The 24,313-nt window shown below is 49.7% G+C and overlaps 1 protein-coding gene across 1 annotated transcript in view; it reads left to right on the top strand.

The window, feature by feature from the left end:
- The first annotated feature begins 7,061 nt into the window (after positions 1-7,061).
- The window catches only part of GABARAPL1 (GABA(A) receptor-associated protein like 1), a 31,681-nt gene continuing 14,429 nt past the window's right edge, over positions 7,062-24,313 (top strand). Inside the window, exon 1 of the mRNA XM_015410341.1 lies at positions 7,062-7,269. Within this exon, the coding sequence (XP_015265827.1) occupies positions 7,185-7,269 (85 nt within the window). The 5' untranslated portion in view covers positions 7,062-7,184. The remainder of the gene's footprint in view (positions 7,270-24,313) is intronic.

The following is a 24,313-nucleotide window of genomic DNA, read 5'->3' on the forward strand; positions in this document are numbered from 1 at the left end:
AGGCTCCACCCTCAAATCTTCAGGTATTTCTGAACTGATCTGGCAACCCTAGCCAAGCTTCCTTGGCAGAAGGGGAGGCCCCGACATGGGTCTCCCAGATCCTAGACTCTAAGCATCATGTCACGCTGGCTCTTGCAGGTTAGTTCTGAAATGCAGAATCCCAGACAGAACCATCAATCACCCACAGGCTCCTCCCCCACTGGGGGTTGTCATACTGGGGCGGGGTTAGGCCAGTAGCGTAAAGACCACCAGCAAGTCAGGTGACCTGCAATTGTGACTAATAGCCCCCCCCCCAAGGTTATCTCTGCAGACACCTTTGCCCTTTTATGTTGTAGTTTTAGGACGGGGTTTTGTGCAGTGCACAGCACTAATTCTGTAAGATGCTTTGAGGCAAGGAGGGAAAGGTGAGGCATAAGCATATAAATACACAAGGAGAGACCCAGCAACCAGAAGGGAACCACACCGCAGAGAAGATCAGCCGGGAAGGCAAGTCTTTGCCCAAGAAGACAGAGTGATTCCCCCCCCCCCTCATTCCTGATTGGTCTTGTTCACAGGCCACATTAAACACATCTACACTTGTGTGCAGCGTATGCTTTTCTATGAACGTGCCTTGATCAATTCTCATGTTACAAGCAACCCATAAATGATGACTGAATGTGCAACTGAAACCCCACATTTATCCGGAGACCGATCCCTGGTTTCATTTGTAAAGCGATGAATGCGCATTGGCTCTTTCTTACAAACAGGTGTACTTGCATCAACTGTAACATGTGAACTGGGCTAATGAGACCAATATTCCCACAGAGCGGGGAGAAGGTCTTAAGCAGGCCTGGCCTAACTGTGGCTCTGGAGCCGTCTGCATCTTGACATGGGGGCTGATCCCTTCTCCTGCTCTTACCGTAATGCTCTGGTGCCTCTATGTCTCCCCAAGATGGATCCAGGTGGGTCGCCGTGTTGGTCTGAAGCAGCAGAACCAAGTCTGAGTCCAGTGGCACCTTGAAGACCAACAAAGCTTTATTCAATGTATCTAGGGTTGCCAGGTCCGACTCAGGAAATATCTGGGGACTTTGGGGGTGGAGCAACAATGGGACATCACTTTTGTGATGTCACTAGGGTTGCCAGGTGAGGCTGACAAGCCAGAAGGGAGTTCTGGCCATCACATTTAAAGGGACCGCATTCCTTGAAAATGCTTTCTCTCCATTGGAAATCATGGAGGATGGGGGCACCTTCTTTTGGGGCTCGTAGAACTGGACCCCTGGTCCAATCTTTCTGAAACTTGGGGTTATTTTTCAGGAGAGGCACCACCAGCTATGCTGAAAGTTTGGTGCCTCTACCTCAAAAAACAGCCCCCCCCCCCGCACCCAATACCCATGGATCAATTCTCCCTTATACCCTATGGGGACTGGTCTCCATAGGATATAATAGAGCACTCAGTGGCCATTTCTCTCTCCCCTCTGCATTTTGACAGCCCTGATTGGCAACCCTAAATGTATCTAATGATCTCCATCTTTGGTATGGTTGCCAGGTCGCTCCTGGTCACCGGTGGAGGATGGGAGGGTATGGTTGTCAGATCCAGGTTGGGAAACTCCTGGAGAGTTGGGGATGGAGTCTGAGGAGGGCAGGGACCCCAGTGAAGTATAGTGCCATACAGCTGCGGCACAGCCAGTAGAACAATGTTTTAACTGACATATTAATTTGATTTTATTTATAATATTACACCGGTGCCTCTATGAGTTTGGATATTAGAAACTTCTGTTCTGTTTCTCTTCTCTGGCTAAAGTGTAAGTTAGGCCTGTGTAAGCAAGTAAAGGGGCTGTGGTGGCTCACAGGTTAAGACGCTGAGCAACAGACAGGAAGGTTCAAAAGCAGGAAATTGCAAGTAGATAAATAGGTATTGCTCCGGTGGAAAGGTGTTCCATGCACCTCGGCGTTTAGTCATGCTGGCCACATGACCATGGAGAAGTCTTCGGACAGCGCTGGCTCTTTGGCTTGGAAACGGAGATGAGGACCACCCTCCTCGACTCAGATTCTGACTGGCTCTTGAACAAGGGAAACCTTTACTTTAAGCAAGACAAGCAAACATTCATCTCTTATCTATGTTGCCTGAAGCAGCTGTCTGGAGTCGCTAATGAGCCTTGAACATAGTGTTAATAGGGTGAGGGAGGTTGGGACTAGAAATGAATAGACTTACACAGACTCTTGTCTTATTTCTGGTGACAGGTTCATGTGTTCTGCCCTATGTTTTGATATAAGGTTCCAAGGAGTCTGGGTGAGCTGGTAATTCTTATTCCTTATCTAAGAATGATGCTTCTTGCTTGGTTACGGAGAGTCCTTGGTTATGGTGAAAGACGACCCTGTTCTTTGTCAAGTAAACAATGAAGATACAATGCAACTGTACCCCTCCCTGGCGTTAACCAATGAATGTATGTCAGCTCAAATGATGCACTTTTACCTGTCACCAATGAATATTTCTATATGCTGTTACCTTTGCTTATGTCATTTTTGGATATAAAACCTTTATTTCCCCCCTTATTTTAAACCAGAAAGCAGTTTGTTTAGCTAGCCTTTTAGCTAAGCTCTGCTCTCCAAAATGATTGCAATAAACTTTGTTTGTCCTCCTCTTCACCTGGACTCCAGTTGAGTGTCTTTTATTGGGTTAAGACATTCAGCCATAGATTTGGGCAATACAGTTGACCCTCCAAAGCAGCCATTTTCTCCAGGGATCAAAAACTAGACAGGCTTTGGTGTAATTACAATAGGAAAAATAGGGCTCACCAAAGAAAATTACTCTTCTATATCTTTAACACACTTAGTTGTATTATTATTATAACAAATTTCCTTATAACAAATTTCCTGTATTAACTAGCATTAATTCATTATATATGAAGTACATTTCATGAACATAAGCAAAGCCAGTAAATGATAATATGAGAACAACACAAAACAATAGAAAATCTTGATGTAGTTATTCTTGACGTTGTTTTGGCTAAGCTCCTGGAATGTTTACTCTTTGAGACGTCCTGAAGGAGCTGTAAAGTGTGCAAAGCAAACTGAGGAGTCCTCGTTATACGAGTTCCTGAACAGTGTTTATCACTCCTTTATTTGAAGCTTTGGGAAGACATTAGAGAGAGGTTGCGTTGATCCACATTACTGTCATTCCTGACAACTGACTTGTTTCCAAGCCGAAGAGCCAGCGCTGTCCAAAGACTTCTCCGTGGTCATGTGGCCGGCATGACTAGACACCGAGGTGCACGGAACACTGTTACCTTCCCACTGAAGTGGTACCTATTTTCAAATGAAGGAGTGATAAACACTGTTAATCGTTTGACTTTCCAAACTGTTGACACCTGATCTAGAACACTTCTTAGATACATTGTTTTACGATCATGTTACCATTATAGAATGTTAGAACCTTTGTTTATGTTGTTGATTGTAAAAGTGAAAACCCAATAAAAACAGTTATAAAAAAATACAGAACATTTATTATGAGGAAATTTGTTATAATAATACAACTAAGGCCCCGGTCACACGGACCGGAAAATGCGGGGGGAACATGGCTGTTTGCCCCGGAACAAAGTAACGCGCGGCAGCCCGATCAGACGTCCCGTTGAAGTCCCGTGGTTAGGCCGTTAGGTGCCGATCACACGGCTAGTCTACAGCGCAGCGTGATCACACCGGCAATTGTGCTGTGCTGCTTCTGTGGCAAACGGGATTTTTTTTGTCTCACTGAAGTTTGCGCATGCGCATGATCGTTTGTGTGCATCCTGTGGAGACTTTAAAAAACACATCCAGTTTGCAACGGGACATGGGCGGGCGCTGGATGCCACGGGTTTCTAGCGGAAACGCGATCAGACACCCGCCCTTGCCCCGCATTTTCCAGAACATCATATGTGGTAGTTTTTTACTCTGCATCTTCGGCAAGAAGCCACGGGTGCACTATGCTTCCCAGATGTTGTGGTGTGATTGCGCCCGGAAAATCCGCCATGCACTCATCGCTCTACCGTGGCAAATCCTCGGTATGAACGGGGCCAATGTGTGTTAAAGATATAGAAGAGTGTGCCCTTCTTCGGTGTGCCCTATTTTTCCTATTTTCTCCAGGGAAGCTTATCTCTGTAGTCTGGAGCAACGCTCCCTCTAAGCTGTGGAGTCTTGTGAGCAAAAATTCTACTTTGTGAGCTCCTGGCATTAAAGCTGTGAGTGGCTACTGCACAAATTAGTCTCCTCTGGAGCCACCCTTCCTGAGCTCAGACAAAAATGTGTGAGCCAGAGACTAAAAAATCTGCGAGCTCACACTAAGTCCGCTTAAGAGGGAACACAGGTCTGGCAATGAGCTGTGATTCCGGGGGATCCCCAGGTCCTACCTGGAGGCTGGCATCCCTAGGCCTCTGTCTGCATTCCCACCCACCCCCGCCCTGTTTGCCATGTGCGTTCTTGCGCTGTTCTGAGTCACCCTGTGCAAAGTAGAGTCTTCCGGTGTGGTTAAGGCAATCCGGCGGCGTCCTATAGCCGGAGCCATTCCGGCCAGGTGATTAGCGACTCTGGCCGCCTCCTCCTGGGCGGCTGTTGACGACGGCGACTCAGCAGAGCAACCCCGAGGAGGCGATCACGAGACCTGCCCGGGCCCGGCCGAGGGGAAGGGCGGCGCAAAGGTCCCGCGTTGCGACAGGCGGCGGCCGGCACGTTCCGGGGACTGCGGCACAGGGCGGGAGGAGGAGGCGCCGCGCCTCACGGACCCCCCCTGCCGGCGCCGGGAGGAAGGACGCCGCTTCCTTCTCTTATGCAGGCGGAGGAGGCGAGACTGGGGGAGGGGGGGCGATTGGGGGTCGGGAAGGGCATTCAGGAGTTTCGGTGGGATGGCGGTCTCGTCCGCATCGGACCCCAATAAGGACACAAAGCAGATAGCCCAGCAAAAAAAAAGCAAAAAAAGAGAGGATGTTTTGCCCGACTCCTTCAAACCAGGGGCTACCATGACAAACCTCATTTTAAATACCCCTCTTGTTGAAGCTCCGGTCATGGCTACTAACCTCCCGACCCCAAAAAGAGGACATTTGCATCAGGTTGTTTTTTTTTAAAGAGCCCAAAGAGGACGGACACCCCAAAAAGAGGATACGTCCCGTGTTCCCTCTAAGCTGAGTTAGTGTGAGCTAGCTCACAGTTTTTTTTAGCCTCCGGCTCACACATTTTTGTCTGAGCTCAGGAAGGAGGGCTCCGGAGCAAACTAACTGATGCAGCAGCCAAATCGCTCGCTCACGACTTTGAGGCCGGTAGCTCACCAAGTAGAATTTGCGCTCACGAGACTTCACAGCATAGAGGGAGCATAGAGGACTTCTGGTAACCCTAGATAACCCCAAATCCGCTTCCCCCAAGTAACGGCAGGGGGGGACTCTGTGCTATAAAGGAGGGCAGGATGAGTTCTACCTCTGGCAGCCCCCCCCCCCCAATACCGGTTGGGAAATGGCTGTTAACACGCCGAGTCTCCCTAAGCCAGGATTTAAGGGCACCGTTCCTCTGAGCATATGCAGAGGGAGGCAAAAGGCCTTGAAGGGAACCAGAGGTGATTTCCCCTCCGCCGTTTGCCGCAAGGATTTAAAAGCCCCGTTCCTCTGTAAAGTTGATTCTTAAGACCGAAGCCTCAGTTGTAGTTGTTTTCCTTTCTTTTTTTAAAAAAACCCCAAAGGGAATCGGGGAAGGTCTCGCCAGCCCTGTTTGCTATGGGGGGGGGGGCAAGAAAAGTCACGGTGTGCGTAGGTCTCTCTCCCTCTTCCATTGTGTCCTCTCAACGACCCTAAGGGGTAGGCCGAGACGCTCGTCCGAGCCAGGACGTAATCCCGGAGTTCTAGGTTTAGCGGGCTTGCCCCGTTAAACAACGCTGCTCCTTGGCGACAGGCCCACTCTATCCCTGCCCCGTCTTTGGCTTTCAGCCGTCAGCCTCTTCGAGGCACGTTCGAATCCAGGTGGGGCCGCCGAACGATCTGCAAGGAGGAAACTGTGTTTCAGAGTCACGCGCGGGTTGCATTCCTAGGGCAGCCAGGGTTAGCGCCCCTAGTCTCTTCTGCGTGGGAACTGGGGTTGCCAGCTCCAGGTAAGGAAATTTCTGGAGATTTTGTGGTGGAACCTGAGGAAGGCAGGGTTTGGGGAGAGGGAGAGAGGCCTCCGCCAGATATAAAACCATTGGAGTCCACCCTCCAAAGCTGCCATGTTCTGGGGTTGGGCGGGGGGGAGACGACGACAGATCTTTGTTGTCTGGAATTGAGATGTAATTCTGCGAGCTCGGCAACCCTAGGAATATATTAAGCTTCGGCTAAAGGGACAGGGCATTCTCCCCCCCCCCCCCCCCACCCCCGGCCAACCCTTCAACTTCTCTGTTGCTGCGCGCAGCTCCGGTTCCCCAATCCTAGGTCTGGAAGCAAACTCATCTAGTCAGTGGGATTTATGCTCTCTCAAGTGTAACGTAGGATTGAAGCATTTCTCTCCACCCAGCGTCCCTCAGATGCATCAAGGGGGTGATGTTCCGCTCTAAGGGACAAACTAGGGTTGCCGGCCTCCAGGTGAGGCCTGGAGATCTCCCGCTTTGCCAACTGAGCCCCAGCTGACAGAGACTGGCTCCCCTGGAGGAAATGGCTGCTTGGAAGGGTTGGACTCTATGGCCTTGTACCATGCCGAGGCCCCTCTCCTCCCCAAACCACGCTCTCTCCCGGACCCACCCCCAAAGTCTCCAGGTATTTTCCAACCCAGACCTGGCAACCCTAGATTAACGTCTTTTTATTTATTACCCAGGATTTGGCAAGAAATAGTGTTGCGTCCACCGTTCAGTTAATAGCGGCCTAAGGATTACTCCATTGACCACGGGGGGGGGGGTTTGTCAACAGCAAGAACTCCTTGAAAGCGCGCCCATGCAAGGCCGAGAGCAAAAATTGGGCAGCCCTGCCCAAGCAGCGGTGCGTGCCCAGGCCCGAGCAAGGGGGGTTCATCCAAGAGGGTCAGCCGCGGAGGCTTCGGCTCCTTGCTTTCCTCCCTCCCCCGTCCCGGAGATGGCGCAGTCCGGAACGAAGAAAGGGGAGGAGAGCTGTGTATCGTGGTGACGTCACAATGCCCGGCTCGATTGTTGTGCCGCCTTTGATCAGCTGAGCCGCGTCGGGCGCAGAGAGAGAGAGAGCCAAGCGCCGGGTCTGGGAGAAGCAGCCATGAAGTTCCAGTACAAGGAGGACCACCCGTTCGAGTACCGGAAAAAAGAAGGGGAGAAGATCCGAAAGAAATACCCCGACCGAGGGGCCGGGGGGGGGGGGGGGGGGGGCTTGGCGTCGATCGAGGACCCATCCAGACGTGCTCCGGGAGTTCCGTGTCCCCAAACTATTAAAATAGCAGGATCCCTTCCTCCTCCCGTGCCTAACCTCGCTCCCCAAACTGGGCTGCCGCACGCATTGGAAGGGGGTGGTGGTGGATTTGACTCAGCTGGGGGGAAGCTCCCAACGCGGAACTCACGGCGCATGTGCGGACTGGATGACTCGGAGGGGGGGAGTGCGCCTTCTAAGCTGTGGTTTATTGTGAGCGAAATTTCTGTTTTGTGAGCTACCGGCTTTAAAGTGAGCGAGCGATTTGGCTGCTGCATCAATTAGTTTGCTCTGGAGCCCTCCTTCCTGAGCTGAGACAAGAATGTGTGAGCCGGAGGCTAAAAAACTCTGAGCTGGCTCACACGAACTCCGCTTAGAGGGAATGCTGCTCGGAAGGCGCGTGTTCCGTGGAGGACCTGCTTTCCCGATCTCGGTGTTGCACTGGATGGGCGCGGGATTATTGCCACTACTAAGCCTGGAGGATCGCGTCCCTTTAATGCAGACCGAGTGCGTAGCCGAAGCTTGCCATAGTGTACTATGGAGATAGATAGGACTGTTAAGCTCAAGCTTTTCCCCTTCCTCCAGGCCGTTGGCAACCTGAGATCGTGGGCGTCGCCGGCCTTATGTCTCCCAGGTGTGGCTCTGTCTGGCTTTTGCCTGGGTTGATCAGGATGCTGCGCGGAGCGTAGCTCGCCATCCTCCCCCCCCTCCCCGCCCCAATAAAAAAATGGAGTCGGAAGGACAAGGGCGGTGTGGATGCAGTAACCTTCAGGGCGGGGGGGGGGAGCCGGAGCGGTCTAGGAAGGAGCCATTCCCCGACTCCCCCCGCCCGCCATTGCCTCGGGGCCTGTTTTGACAGATGTCCTTGGCGGTCTCGAGACGGTGGCCTTGGGCCCGGCTGCGCCTCCCCTGCTGGAGGGGATGACGGGCGATTTGCAAAGTCGAGGGGCGGATCTTTTCTGCAGACTCATCTCGGGGGAGGTTTGCCAGGAAATACATAACACTGAAAGCCCGGGGATACCAAACAACAACAACAGCGCTCTGTCCCTTTAAGAGAGGTTTAATGGGTGTGTGTGTGTGGGGGGGTGTTATTGACCACTTGGTGTTATTTACCTTCATGCCTTGGAATTTTCAGCTTGTTCATTTCCACAGGCTTCGGGCCTCCCTTAAAGGGACAGGACGTATTTCTCCCTGTCGGCTCGGGATCCCTATTGCAAACACCTGTCCTTGACCTTACCGAATGTAAGAAGTTAAACTGGACTCACTGGGAACTACCAACTCTCCCCTCCCTGCCTGAGAGCCAGTTTGGTGTAGTGGCGGAGTGCAGATTCTTATCTGGGAGAACCGGGTTTGATTCCCCACTCCTGCACATGCAGCTGCTAGTGTGACCTGGGGTCAGTCATAACTTCTTTCAGAGCTGTTCTCTCAAGGGCAGTTCTGGACAATGTTCCCTCTAAGCTGAGTTAGTGTGAGCTAGCTCACAGTTTTTTAGCCTCCAGCTCACACATTTTTTGTCTTGGCTCAGGAAGGATGGCTCCAGGGCAAACTGATTTATGCAGTAGCCGAATCTCTCGCTCACAACTTTAATGCCAGTAGCTCACAAAGTAGAATTTTTGCTCACAAGACTGTGTGGCTTAGAGGGAACATTGGTTCTGGAGAGAGCTCTCTCAGCCCCACCTGCCTCACAGGGTGTCTGTTGTGGGGAGGGGAAGGGAAAGGGATTATAAGCCGCTCTGAGACTCCTTTGGGTAGTGAAGGGCAGGGGTAGAAATCCAACTGTTCTTCTTCTTCTTCTCTTTATTGTTATTGTATTCTACAGAACTCTCTGACCTGCATTGATGTTGTTTTCCAAACAGAATGTACTTCCAGCCAGATCGTAAACCAGGTGCCATTGGCTTCCAGGGCTTGACTTCAGTAGGGGCTAGTGTAGGGGTTAGAGGGATACCTGGGTTTAATCAGTCAAATTTATCATTACAGTCAGTGACCAGTGCACTCAATAATTTTTCATAAAAACATTTGAATAATAAATATGAGATAAAACCAACAGTGGCATTTTTGTTAAAAATCTGTGACTATAACATAGAGATAAAATAAGACGGCCATAAAATTTGTATATACTTTAAATCAAAGATTAGAAAATCTAATTGCCATGCGTTTTACGCTCCTTGTAAACCTGGGCACAAAATCTAGATACCTGGGTTCAAACTCTCACCGACCAAGGCCACTAGGTGACCTTGGGCTGGTGAGTCTTGCATGGCCTAACCTACCTCACAGGTTTATTGTGAGGATAAAACAGGAGAGGGGAAAGGGGGGAAGAAAAATATAACAGAGAGAGAGAGAAAAATTATTTATTCACTTTCAGTCCCCCCCCCCCCAGGGGGGGCTGATTATCTATTGACACATATTTGGCTGCAATCTTGAAACATGTTCCTTCTTAATGACTTGGTTTTCCAGTTGTGCTCAGAGGTCGGGGCTTTACAGAAATGGAACCAATAAATTGTCATCTTGTTGGTGTCCTCAGGGACCAATCAGAGTGTTTTCCTGGCCCGTAGCTACGGTGCTCCTATTGGTGGCTCTGCCCCCTTCCTTAAAGGGATCCCTTTAAATGCTTTTGAGAAGAAGTGTGTGTGTGTGGGGTGACGGCCTGCGCCCATCTCACTTCATCTTGCAAGATTTAAAGGGCCCTCTGGCTGATCAGCTAAAAGACCCTTTAAATCTTGAGGGAAAGGAGAGAGGCGTGGACCACCGCCCCTTCATTGTGGCAAATAACGGCAGGCCCACCAGAAAAAAATTTGCCCCGCAAGTCACAAAATCCTGGCCACGGGCCTGGTGTTTTCCCCCGTATTCCTCTTGGTTCCTACAGAGCAGTGTTCTATATCACTGTGTCATTCCACTTCTGCAAGTGGGAAAATGAGGCTTCTGTTACAGGAAGTGTCAGAATCTGAGATTTATTTGATTACTTTTTTAACAGAAAATGATAAAAACATTTCTTTATACGAGAAAAACATTTATCTCTAGAGATATACCTAAAATGCTGGATTCCCCCCCCCCCCCCCCCCCCCACCCCGCTAACAGGTTCCATTGCTCTCCAATATTCCTATTTTGGGTAGATCGAGTTGGTCAGCCGTTTTGGTCTGAAACAGTAGAACAGATTTAGAGTCCAATGGTTGTTGGTCTTAAAGGTGCCACTAGACTCTAAATATATCCTATTTTGGGTAAACACAGTCATTGTTTTGTATCTTATTAGGCACTGACATCCCAACATTAGTTGAGTCCCATGTTCCCTCTAAGCTAAGTTGGTGTGAGCTAGCTCACAGGTTTTTAGCCTCTGGCTCACAGATTTTTGCCTTAGCTCAGGAAGGAGGGCCCCAGGGCAAACTAATTGATGCAGCAGCCAAATCACTTGCTTGCATCTTTAATGCCAGTCGCTCACAAAGCAGAATTTTTGCTCACAGGACTCCACAGCTTAGAGGGAGTATTGGTTGAGTCCAACAGTTTTAACGATCATTCTGTTAACAGGGAGGGGGGGGTGTAGCTGTTTGTCGAGCTGAAGCAACCTCCGTGGCACCCGGCATGGCCTACAGGACAGCTATAAGCCACAGAAGGGTAAAAGATAGGGTTGGCAGCTACCTGCCCGGAGAAGAAGTAGTCCTGTCTCTTTATTTATTTATTGTTGCATTTATAGCCCTTCCTCCCCGCAAGTGTGCTCAGGGCGGCTCACATTGCTTTGCACAGTGTGCCAGGATTCATATACACATTTAAAGCATCAAAACATTTAAAACAATCAACAATTTCAAGTCAAAGTGCACACAGTGATTATTTATTTATGTATTGCTTCTATTTGTATCCTGCCTTGCCGGACACGCTGGCTCAAGGCGGCTAACAAAGTTAAAATAACATAAACAATACAGCAAACAATTAATAAATACAATACCAAGTTAAAACAGCAACAGTTTACAAATAAAACCGAAAGATGATGGCGATAGTCTAAATCACATCCAATGATAGGCGTAGCATCCAGCGAGGTCTCAGGCCAGAAGATGTTCTAGATTTCAGGCCAGAAGATGTTCCAGGGCATATTCATCAGTGGCAGCCCCTAGTCGAAAGCCTGGTGGAAGAGCTCCGTTTTACAGGCCCTGCGGATCTGTAAGAGGTCCTGCAGGACCTTGATGTTCTCCGGGAGCTCATTCCACCAGTATGGGGCTGCCACTGAGAAAGGCCTGGTCCTGGTGATATTCAGCCTGGCTTCTTTCGGACCAGGGAGGGTCAAACGATGTTGTGACCCTGACCTCAGTGCTCTCTGGGGCACATATGCGGAGAGGCGGTCCCTCAAGTTATTATTAAGCAAGACGGTGTGCAAGCTCAAAGCAAATACAGGCTCCTGTTCTTCAAGGCGGTTTGGCTCGATCTCAACCACAGCCAGCCTACACCACAGATATTAGTAGTGGTCGTTGATGGTAATGTGGTGGGCGGCTCCTAATTAAAGGCCTGGTGGAAGAGCTCCGTCTTGCAAGCCCTGCAGAACTGTACAAGATCCCGCAGGGCCCTGATCTCCTCCCGGGGCTCATTCCACCAGTAAGGAGCCGCCACTGAAAAGGCCCTGGCTCTAGTAGCCATGAGCCTGACCTCCCTGGGGCCTGGAATGACCAGTCGGTGTTGCGCCCCCGACCGTAGTGTAGACTGTAACAGAGGCTTAATGGGCTGTTATTTACCAGGTGACGTCATTGAACTCCATGCCATAAAAAACCTTTACCGTGCCCATTTCCACACACTTAAAGGGACAGGATGCTTGCACACGAAAGCTGATACATACCCAGAATTCAACTTTGTTGGTCTTAAAAGGAGCCAATGGGCTCAGACTTTGTTCTGCTGCTTCAGACCAACACGGCTACCCACCTGGATCCTTCTCCAGGCCCTGTTAGCAAACCTTGTGATAACTCAACTGAATACCAGTTTCCTGTCTAGTAAGTATTTACAAGTATTTCACCACACATGTTCCAGATCTGCAAATTTTTTTGGACGTTCAACAGCCATCCAAAGGTATTGAAAAATCTTTCTTAGTCTCTGTGGAATGAAAGGTCCACCTGTAAACACACAGGATCTACACATTCAATTTCTCAGATGAGATTTAGATCAAGAAAAGGCTCTTTGGGGAGTTTGTGCAGACTTTAGGTTTCAGTCATCCGGAGACTCCAAGGATGGCCAGAACGCCCTGCTCCAATTCTCTAACCACGCTTGCAGATTTAAATAGTTTTTGTTCTAGGAGGCCCAGGAGGAAATGGCTCACATGTTTGTGTCATGAGACTTGTTTCTGATGTTTACCCTCCAGGGCACTGTGAATATCCTTTACCCAGGATTCAAGTGGGCACTGGCTGGAAACAGTCCGCTGAGAGTCCTTGGCTTCTTTCAGATTTCCCTTCCCTCCTGATGTTTCCTGCTAGGCCTTTTAAAAGAATGCTGAATTTCGGTGGGCTTAGACGGGAGTAACTCCCTTTCGGCTTATGCTGTAAATTCCCGAGTCTCCTTATCAACAGTGCCTTGGCTGAGCATTTCAAGCAAAAACGTGCCTTGAGCCCATGGGGAGCCAGTTTGGTGTAGCAGTTAAGAGCGTGGACTCTGATCTGGGAGAGCTGGGTTTGATTCCCCACTCCTCCTCCACGTGTAGCTGCTGGTGTGACCTCTGGTCTGTCACAAGTTCTCTCAGAGCAGTCCTCAAAAGAGCTCTCTCAGCCCCACCGACCTCACAGGGTGTCTGTTGTGGGGAGGGGAAGGGAAAGGGACTGTGAGACTCCTTCATGTAGTGAAGGGAGGGGTCTAAATCCAGTTTCCTCCTCCTCCTCGTCACTGGAGCAAGCTGGGAAGGAATGGGGAGCTTGGGGCTGGGCTGGGGGTGGGGAGATGGGTGCTTGAAGTGGTGAAGGGGGCAGAACCAGGTCAGCCTAGCAGGCAACGGGGTGGCAATCATCAGACAGAGCTTGAGGGTCAGAGACCAGGTGGCACTCTGGATTGTATTCCTCTTGGTCTAGACCTGTAGTCAGGTAAAGAAGGGAAGGATGAGGTGAATCTAGGGTTTCTGGTGATTGCTAGAGGTTCCCTTGTCGCTCTACCCTCCTGGGATGCTTCCCCCTCCACAACCTTCCCGGTGGTTGCCTGGCAACCCCTAGGCGGATCAGAGCCTCGCTATGCCTTTCCATCACGTAGCTGTCCTGAGAGTTTGCTGCCTTTCGCCTGTCCCTGAAGGACATGGGCGCAGTGGCACCTCTGAAAATCCACCCCATCCCCGGACTGTGCCATAGGTTAGAGATCAGTCGCGTGCACTGTGGGCGATGCCAGCATCTGTACGCTGCAGGGACACAACTCCTCCCTGGGCCACTGGCAGTGGAGGCAGCAGTACGTTTGGTGTGGTGGTTAAGTGCGCGGACTCTGATCTGGGAGAACCAGGTTTGATTCCCCACTTGCACCTGCTGGATGACCTTGGGCAAGCCATAGATCTGGCACAGCAGTTCTTTAAAAAGAGCAGTTTCTGTCAGAGCTCTCTCAGCCCCACCTACCTCACAGGGTGTCTGTTGTGGGGAGGGGAAGGGAAAGGAGTTTGTGAGCCGCTCTGAGACTCCCTTGGGTAGTGAAGGGCGGGGTATGAATCCAATCTCCTCCTCCTCCTCCTCCTCTTCTACATGGACCAGTGGGATAACCCGACTGCAGCTGCCAGAGCATCCTTGGTCCCTGCCAGCTTCCTCAGCGGTGCGCCAAGTGCTGCTGTTTATTTCCTTTGTTTCTGTGCCACCTTTCTATCCAATGGGGACTCAAAGCAGCTGGAATTGTGCTCCTTTCCCCTGTTTTATCCTCACAACAACCCTGTGAGGTAGGTTAGGGTGTGTGGCTGGTCCAAGGTCATCCAGCAACGTTCCATGGCAGAGGGGTCCCCCAGATCCTCATCCAACCAAGACATTATGCTGGCTCTCATGCGTCCAGCTGTGGAGCCCAGAGGGAGTATGGCTCTCATGGGCTTGTGCTTGTATCCAGGGGTCATTTCCTGCGGGAGCGCACAGGAGCTCCAGCAGTAAAGAGTCCGGGCACATGCAACAAGCCCTGCCCCCTGCTCCCAGCAGCCCTCAGTCAGAGCAAGAAGCAGCCAGGTAAGTTGCAGAGCCCCCGGCCCAACACAGTCCAGTGGCACCTTTAAGACCAAGTTTTATTCAGGTACCAGCTCTCCCTCCTCTGCTAGGACAGATCTGCACCCCCCCCCAATAGCTAGCAATCCAAAACAGTCCAGTGGAGCCTGAGTGATGGGTGTTGCCTTCTGACATGATGTCAGGGTGTGTGGCATATGCTAATGAGTTATGCTAATGAGCTCCTGCACCTCTTTTTCTACGAAATGACCCCTGCTTGTACCAAATGCTGCCCAATGAAACCAGCATCTGGCAAGAAATCAGAAGCATTCGGGGTCCCCCACCCTTTTGTAGCTTTTTGCCACTTAATATTTTCTTTCTTTTTTTTTAATCCCCCAGAGGGGTATATTTTCTTTTCATTCTTTTTTTTAATAATCTTTTTATTAGTTTTCAAAAAGAAAATAAAGAAATAATCCTACATATTTTAACACATCAAAAAAAAATTAAACCATACATGTAGTAATAAATTGATCATTCCATCTTCTCTGATATATTTTTATCCCATCAATTTTTCAAATCACTTATTTCATGCTTCTCTATATAGCTCCCAAAATTAATTATAATAAATTATCTAAGTTGACAAATTGATAATAAAAATTCTCTATAAATATTTAATTATTTTCATTCCTATGGAGCTAAATTTACAGTAATCCATATCTAGTTTTCTATAAAGATCATTTATGAGCCACCCCATTGCGAGTCATTCGATAGTTTGAACCCTATCTAGATCTAAATATTTCCGCATAACCCAGATTAAATCCTAATACTCATTCCTTATTATCAACATCAATACCAAACCCACACACAATAATGTAAAAAACAAAAACAAAACTAAACAATAAAGATTACAATCACTTGCAGCTTCTTTCACATTCCCCATTAAGACAAAAAACAATACAAAAGGTCTACCACAAGGAAAAGTTATGCTATGAAAATTCTCTTTAGGTATTTAATTATTTTCCTCCCTGTGGAGTTATGCTTATAATTTTCTATTTAAAAAAAACACCTAAGAGCTCATAAACTTTTCTTCTTGATTCTAATTATCAACAAAATACAAAAATAACAACCTTATTTTAACTACTTTATGTTACCCACCAATAGTCCAGAAATAAACCCAATCATACTCTTCTATTTCATTATTAACCATCAATATATTACTCATACATTGTGACACATAAACATGAAACCAAACAATTAAACAAAAACAGATTAACAGTCTCAAACACCTTCTTCCATAATTAGATCAGGACCTTTACAGAAATTCTCATCAATGTCCATTGCCTTCTTAAAAAGCCATTATTTGCCAAATAGAAGGATTATATTCTACTCCAGATCATATTCTTGTCTCAGATTCTTTCCCCAGCTTTCTGTTGCCTCCTCCTTTTTCTCAACCTCTATTTGATGCCTTAAATTCTTGTATTCTTGAGATCTTAATTTCAAGCTTTCCCTTTCCCCTTTTCTTTTCCATAATCCATTTGTCGTTCTTTTGTAAGTTTTAGAATTCTTTCCACAGTCTCTTGACTCCCTGTTTTTAGTCACCTTCTTTCTCTTTTTTACAGAAAATTTTAAAGAATGTCCTTTTTTCACTTCTTTTTTCTTCTTCAATCTTATTAGATCTTTTCGATGGTGTCTTCTATAAATATCCGTCCCATCTGCCACATTCTGTGTTATAGAAAGCTTCTTATCCACTGGCTCCCTCTCCTGGCAACAATCCTGTAGTTCAACTGAGTCTTGCAAATGCAAATTAGGTTCTTCATGGTTTTCTACGTGTACTTGCTCATTCTGAGATTCTTTAAGCAAGTTTTTACAAGCTGTTTCAACTGCTTGTTTGATTGTATCTGACAAGAATCTTTTAAATTGATCATAAGTGAGGTCTCCTACTAGCATATTCAGGTCCAACTCTTCCTCTGTCGCTGCCATTTTCTTCTTCCACCCTAAATAATGCTTTTAACTTTTATTACGCTTTTAAATGTTGTTTCTTAAAGTTTCACAACCAACACAAAACTGGTCAGCTAGCATTCAATAAATCCAGTTCTATAGTTCTTACTTTTGGCTACCAATGTTCTTATAAACCGGCTTTTTCTTTCTTTTTCTTTCTCCTTTCTTACCCTTTCTCCCAAGCAGTCATTCCCCCCCCCCCCCCCCCTTCCCCCCCCCAGTCCTTCCCTAGCCGCTTTCTCCAACACTTTGGGAATAACTGAAGTTTTTTTTGGCTCAGTGTTACTTTTAACGTTGCATGAAGTACACGAAAAACTATAACGATGTGTTACTTGCCATCTGGTGAAGTTAAAAACAAACGGTCGCCGCTTAGGCCTCATGCCGCTTAGGTCTCATGCTTCCTCCCATCTTTGTTCCTGTTTCTGGGGCACAACATCAGCTTCCCCGCGATCGCCATCAGCGGGAGTAGATGAAGAAAAGCCCCCTGCGACTCCACCTCCCTCCAGGAAGCGGAGCGATACCCACCCGAATATTTGGGAGGTCCCTAAAGAGCGAAGTGGGAGCATGCGTCTTGGGAGCATCCTGAGAAATGCCCGCTCGCAGCACCATTCCGCGCAGACTCCGTCCTCTGTTTATCAACAATATTTTTCGCCGCACTTTGCTGTCCTCACAGGGCCACCGAGGCGGGAAACATACAAATTAAAATCTAATCTTAAAAGCTATTTCAGCCGATACACTCAAATGCATCATTAAAACCAGAGCTTAAAGTAAGCACAGGAAATAAAACATTGGGGAGGGAGGAGGGAATCACTGAGCAAATGCAAAGCAAAACAAACAATGAATCTTCACCCACTATCAGAAGAGGGCGAGAGAAGCGGACAGGCGAATCCCCGTGGGGAGAGAGAATGGCAGAGCTTCGGTGCCATGACCGAGAAGGCCGTTGCCATCTGCCTAATCCCAGAAGGTGAGGGCAGATGAAAAAGGGCCTCTGCAGATGGTCACAGTGGTCATGTACAAAAGCAAGGCTGCCTTTGGGTTCCTAACTGGGAAGAAGAAGGTGTTGGTTTTATACTCCACTTTTCACTATCTGAAGGAGTCTCAGAGCGGCATTCAATCACCTTCTCTTCCTCTCCCCACAACAGACATCCTGTGAGGTAGGTGGGGCTGAGAGAGCTCCCAGAGAACTTGTGATTGACCCAAGGTCACCCAGCTGGTTGCATGTGGAGAAGTGGGGAGCCAAACCCAGTTCTTCCAGATTAGAGTCCGCCACTCTTAACCACTACACCACAGCTGGCTCTCACAGCTGGGAAGCGAAAGGTGGCAGGAAAAAAGATGCATGGTGAAAATCCCACTTGTCTTTGTTCAGTCTAGTTTTGTTCTGCTCCTGGTTTGCTGGCCCCGGAGCACAAGGCTTTCCCTCCTCCAGGCAAGGAAGGAGCATCGAGGGCAAGTGGGCCACGCAGCCTCATAGCTGGCCGCAAGAGGGTAGGAAAACTGATGCCCACTCCGCCATGCACAGTTGTGACCCTAGGGAGAGGAGAAGCCGTCTTGACCTGGTGGTGCAGGCGTGGTCCCATCCCAACTCCCATTTCTGATGCACTTGGCTGAGTCTTAGGGATGGAAAGTGGCAACTTACAGTGCCCCGTAGGGTTTTCAAGAAGAAGAAGAAGAGATTGGATTTATACCCCGCCCTTCACTACCCGAAGGAGTCTCAGAGCGGTTTACAAACTCCTTTCCCTTCCCCTCCCCACAACAGACACCCTGTGAGGTACGTGGGGCTGAGAGAGCTCTTTCGAGGACTGTTCTTGAGAGAAGAAGAGGAGATTGGATCACCATCCCTCTGATGGGGGCAGGTTTCCCCCCAATTTTGTGGGCCCCAATCTGCTGGTCGGCTGTGTGAGAGTTGGGGGGGGCATTAAGCCACAAGCTTCACAGAACAGACTGGTTATGCAGAGAGGTTTGAAGAAAGAGAGAGCTGGTTACCATCTCACTGTGGGGAAGATGGCTTTTGTACTCAGGGGTCATTTCGTAGAAAAAGAGGTGCAGGAGCTCATTAGCATAACTTATTTGCATATGCCACACCCCCTGACATCCCCGGAAGTGTGTCAGAAGGCAACACCCACCGCTCAGGCTCCACTGGACAGTTTTGGATTGCTAGCTATTGGGGGGGGGGGAAACGTGCAGATCTGTCCTGGCAGAGGAGGGAGAGCTTGTACCTGAATAAAACTTGGTCTTAAAGGTGCCACTGGACTGTTTTGGACTGGGGGGGTGGGCTCTGCAACTTACCTGGCTGCTTCTTGCTCTGACTGAGGGCTGCTGGGAGCAGGGGGTGGGGCTTGTTGCATGTGCCCGCCCACTGGGCTCTTTACTGCCGGAGCTCCACTCTTGTGCACTCCGGCAGGAAATGACCCCTGTTTGTACTCCGGAATCCTCCTTCCTGCCACAACTCATTGGCCAGTTTAAAGATGGAATGATTTTCCTAGACAGCCATTCGACCAGCCCCGATTCAGATAGATGAATTAGGGGCTGATCCCTGTTCCTATTTGCAGTTTAGACTAGGTCATTAAAATGAAATGTCTGTGTGAAGCAGGGCCGTAGCTAAACCCTTACTTGTGGGGTGGCCCTGGGAAAAGTGGGGTGGCCGGACTGTGTGTGTGTGCGCGCGAAGCACGCGCACGCTGCACGCACATCACCCGGAAGTGACGTAATGACGCTGGGCACGCCCCCAGCGTGCCCCGCATTGGCAATAAAGCTAGGAGCCTGCCAAGTTGTGGCCTGCAGGTTCAATAAACTGCATTCAAACAAATGCGCAGGAAACAAAGCAACAAAACAAATTGCCTGAAACCACCCACCCACACACACACACAGGCAACCTCTCTTTATAGTAACTAAGAGTAAGGCTCCTGGATTAAATGGATCTGGAAAATGTGGTGTGTGTGGGGGGGAGAGGACGGAGCTGGCTGCCTGACAAATGAGAAAAGCCACCAGGTACCTCCCTCTGCCCAGTCCCACTGAATGGAAGGAGGTTCGTTTCAGGACCGTAGTAGGCTTTGTCTGAAAGTTAGTCGTGGGAAGGGGCAGCTTCATAAATTGCTGGATGTGCCCGTAGAGCCGCAGGAGTCGCGGTCTGGGGAATAGCCAGTTTAACTGTCGAGAGGGTTTGACTTATAACTTGTAAGGTACACCGCCGACTACATGGTACACTCCGTTTGATTCCTCCACGTATCGTCAGCTAGCTAAGCACCTACTTCTCTTCAGTCGTAGGCAGGAGAATCCCCCGGTGGCTGTGAGGCCATCCCAGCAGGCACTGAAGTCCGAAGGGCGTGTGGCGGAAGGGCGACGCGTGTCCCTCCCCAGCCCCTGCCGTGCCGACGCTTAAGGGCGAAGTTGCCCATCGGCACCGGGAGGGGTTTGCGCCAGTTGGAAGCAGGCAGCGCTTTGGCTTCCAAGGGATTCCTCCGGCCCCGCTCCCACCGTCCAGCCGGGTGCCGCGCCGCTAGACCAGCGCTTCGAGACCGGTCTGCGGGGGGCGGGCAGGGCAAAGCAGCGCCAAGGACGGCTGAAGTGTGGCGCGGAGGGAGGGGCTGGGCTGCTCACCTGTGGCTGGAAAGGTGCCTTCTCTGCTGCTGTCCGCTGCCGAGGCATGGAGCGTCGGGAACGGCCAAGGCCGGCTCGGGCAGGCCCCTCCGGGAGGGGCGGGCTACTTCGGCAGAGGCGGGGCGCGGCTTCAGTGGGATCGGTGTGGCAGGCAGGCTGGGGGGGGGGCTGGCTGCGGGGCTCCCCTGGACCTCAGCAAATTCTCGATCAGAAAACTTTTGCCCAGACTGCCGAAGCTGGGAGCCGTGGGCAAGCTGAGGAGCGTCGCGGAGCTCCCGCAGTGCCAAGCCAGCGCACCGGGAAGCATAGGAGAGCGCTACGATGAGAAGCCGCCGAGCCGCTCCCGAAGCAGCCAGACGCCCCAGCAGCCTGCGGGATGCGGGGGGGAGAGAGCAGAGGATCGGGAGGGAGGGGACCCGCAAAACCAGCGGGGGGTGGGCCCCACGCAGGCCGTGGGCCCCACGCAGGCCGTGGGCCCCGTGGGCCCACCGCAGGCTGTGAAGTGAGGCTGAAGAACCCGGGCCCAATGCAGAACAATACCAGGGTGATAAAGAAAGCGTAAAATAAAAGTGAAATGCGTTGGATGATTTCAGTAGGAACCAGGTCAATTGCAAGCCCCCCCCCCAACTTGCTGTAAAAAGAAATAGACATATAATTGTTGCTCCGGTTCTTTATTCCAAATCGGAACATTCAGAATGCCTAACTTATTGCCTAGACATCACATGGGGTGTGTAAAAATATCTGATTAATGTTTAAAGGAATGGCGAATGACCTTGTCTTAGCAAAACAAGACCTTGAAGAAAGATAAAGCAAGTGGATTTGGTGAAACAGCCTCACAAGCCGGTGGTATAAGGAAAAGTGAGTCATAGTGTAGCATTTGTTTTTTAGGAGCCCTTCCTGAATAGAGTGCTGGACAGTGTTTCCTCTAAGCTGAGTTAGTGTGAGCTAGCTCACAGTTTGTTAGCCTCCGGCTCACACGTTTTTGTCTTCGCTCAGGAGGATGGCTCCAGAGCAAACTAATTGATGCAGTAGCCAAATTGCTCGCTCGCTCACAACTTTGATGCCTGTAGCTCACAAAGTTGGATTTTTGCTCACAAGACTCCACAGCTTAGAGGGAGCATTTATGGAGAGATGTAAAGTTTGCAAAAATTCTGAAGCCATTGGAAAGAGACCAGATTGTTCTCTCCCCCCCCCCGCCCAGTTTCTTGTGGATGTTAGTGGAAATTTTATGGAAAAGCAAAATATATGCAGTGCTTACTTTCTTACCAGCTCTGAACTTTTCAGATTGCTTTAACAAGATCGAATACATCATGTGTAGCTTGGCTTATAAAATGGGACTATTTGTCATATGGACGATGGGTGTAAAATTATAAATGACTTTTCTGCAACAATCAAAGCTGCGGCTCTACCCAGTACTAGAGAGGGAAGTCAAAATCTGGTATTGTATTGCCCTTGTGCACAGGTTTTCGCTTTTGTCATCTTGAGAAACAAGGGGAAATATTGAAAGTAGAAAATAAAATCTTTATAGCAAGCAAGAAATGCATTGCTTGGATATACAGTCCCACAGAATCACAACAGGACTGGCAGTAGAAGAAGAAGAGGAGATTGGATTTATGCCCTGCCCTCCATTACCCGAAGGAGCCTCAGAGCGGCTTCCAATCTCCTTTCCCTTCCCCGCCCCACAGCAGACACCCTGTGAGGTAGGTGGGGCTGAGAGAGCTCTGGGAGAAACTGCTCCTGAGAGAACAGCTCTGAAGAACTTGTGAGTGACCCAAGGTCACACCAGCAGCTCCATGTGGATGAGTGGGCAATCAAATACAGCTCTCCCAGATTAGAGTCCACGCTCCTAACCACTACACCAAATTTTGTCTTGAGTTATTTAATTTTATTTAATTCATTATTTAATTCCTTTTTCCTCATTGGGGTCCCAAAGCAGCTTATGTGTTCTCCTCTCCTCTCTTTTTATCCTCATGACAACCCTGTGAGGTAGGTTAGGCTGAGAGTGCGTGACTGGCCCAAGGTCATCCAGCAAACTTCAGTGGCAGGAGTGGGGACTGGACCTGAGTCTCCCAGATACTGTTCCAACACTCTTAGCCACTACGCTACACACTTTATTAAGTTGAAACATTGAACTCGTTTGCATAATATTAGTTATGGATCAGATTTAGCAGCAAGCTATAAACGTATCCATCTATGTTACAGACAAAAATCATCAAATGCTGTGGGTTTTCTTACACAGAAATCTTCATATTGCACATTCTGAGTGGACTAAACCCTTGTTTTTCAATAGTACTGCACTCATTCCAAGAGAGAAAAACATTTCATAGAAGTTTAACTTTTGATGCACCCCCCAAATTTAAATTTCCTTCCATTAGAAAAATAAGGCATAAAGTCTTAGGAATAAGCTCAGTTCTCACCCACACCCCAGGACTTCATATCTCTAGGTTTACCCCTTGACTAAAATGCCGTTTAGAAGTAAACTTGCGCAGCTGCAAATGTGTATTGTAGGTCTTATTTGAGCCATGAAGTATTTGATGTGACCTAAGTGTTAACAAAAATAAGGGCTGCGACAGTCAACCTGTGTCCTGGAGATCAGTCACCGAAAGCCTTGAAGATCTCAGGGGTTCCCCAATGAGACGAACAGTTGGCAGGGCACCAATTTCCTAACAAACAGCTGGCCCAAAGCTGCCGGTGCTCTCCATGGGGCACATTGTTAGGTCGAGAGGTTTGGCTGGGGAAAGCGTGACCTGGAGCTCTCAGCAAATGGCTTCACTTGGAGCATGGCTCCCCCTGCTGTTTCAGCTCACAGGTGCCTTGGGAATTCTGGGCACAGAGTGATTAGCACAGCCACGAAATGGCTGCCCCGGGAGGTGGAGCCAGCCACGAAATTGTTATGTATTGAGATGTATATAACTGCCTTGTGAACTGTGCCATTGAGATGCCATGTTAAGCTTCGCCCTGGGCTAGGATCCTAATGTAACCAATAGGAGCCCTAGCCCAGAATATGTTTGCCAATCACCGTGCAGAGCGGGATCGCTTGTGATTGGTCCTTATTGCTTCAACCTCATAGGTTGCTTATTGTACAGTGGGTGTGGCTACATTAGCCGGGAATGTTTAAATATAGAGCAGCCAGTGTATGTGTTGGTTCGAATGATGGGTTCTGGCTGGCGATCGTTGTACCGTGTTCGGAGAAGTAACAGAGCTGAAGAATAAACCGCATTCTTGCTGAATCACTCTCCGACTTCTTTGTTAAGCGCACGACTTAACAATTGGCGACGAGGATGGGATGCTAGTGCGGGTAGGCAGCCCCGCTAGAGCAGACCCCATGTCGGACAACGAGGAAATCGCCGAGGCCGGCCAGCCACAGGCTCCACCCGCTCTGGTGCCCCCTCCTGTGCGCATAACGATGGCCGCGAGCAGCCAGAAGTTCGAATGCTTCGACCCGACTACTGAAGACTGGGACTCTTACCTCACAAGGTTTGAGTTCCATCTGGAGGCGAATGACATCACGACGGAGGAGAAGAAGAGGGCGACTCTACTCAGCTCGTGTGGAAAGAGCGTTTTTGACATCGCCCGGTCACTGGTGGCACCAGATGACCTCAAAACCGTATCCTTTGAAAGCTTGACAGACAAGCTGAAATCACATTTCTCTCCACAGCCGTCGGAAATCGCCTGCAGGCACGCTTTTTACAAGCGGGGCCAGAACGCAAATGAGTCCATAGCTGAGTACGTTGCAGCTCTTCGCAAGGCAGCACGGCCTTGCAACTTCGCGAATGTGGAGGAGGCCCTCCGAGATCGCCTCGTTTGTGGTCTGAGAGACGAGCGACTGCAGCAACGCTTGTTCGCAAGAACTACACTAACGTGGGCCATCGCCTATGCCGAGGCTGTCGCCGCGGAAGCTGCTGACAGGTCAACCAGGGAAGTGAGACAACGGGTCGCCACAGCTGATCAACGCGTCCACCAGCAGAGGGCTAACGACGCAAGCAGCGACTCCGATGATGACGTCTGCAAAGTGAAGGCGGGAACGTCCAAGCGGACCCAACGGAAGCCTGCCGAGTGTACAGCATGCGACGGTTGCGGCGGGAAACATCGGCGCGAGCGTTGCTGGGCGAGAGACCTCGACTGCCGGAAGTGCGGAAAGCGGGGGCATGTTGCCCGGGTATGCAGAGCCGCAAACAAGTCTTCACCAGCTTCATCTCCCCGCCGGCACCAACGTCCCCGAGCCGCACCGAAAGAAGACACCCGCCAGATGACAGGGAGCCTGTCGTCAGAAGCCAC

Source organism: Gekko japonicus, unplaced genomic scaffold (genome assembly GCF_001447785.1).
Source record: "Gekko japonicus isolate JY-2015 unplaced genomic scaffold, Gekko_japonicus_V1.1 scaffold1546, whole genome shotgun sequence".
NCBI lineage: Eukaryota > Metazoa > Chordata > Lepidosauria > Squamata > Gekkonidae > Gekko > Gekko japonicus.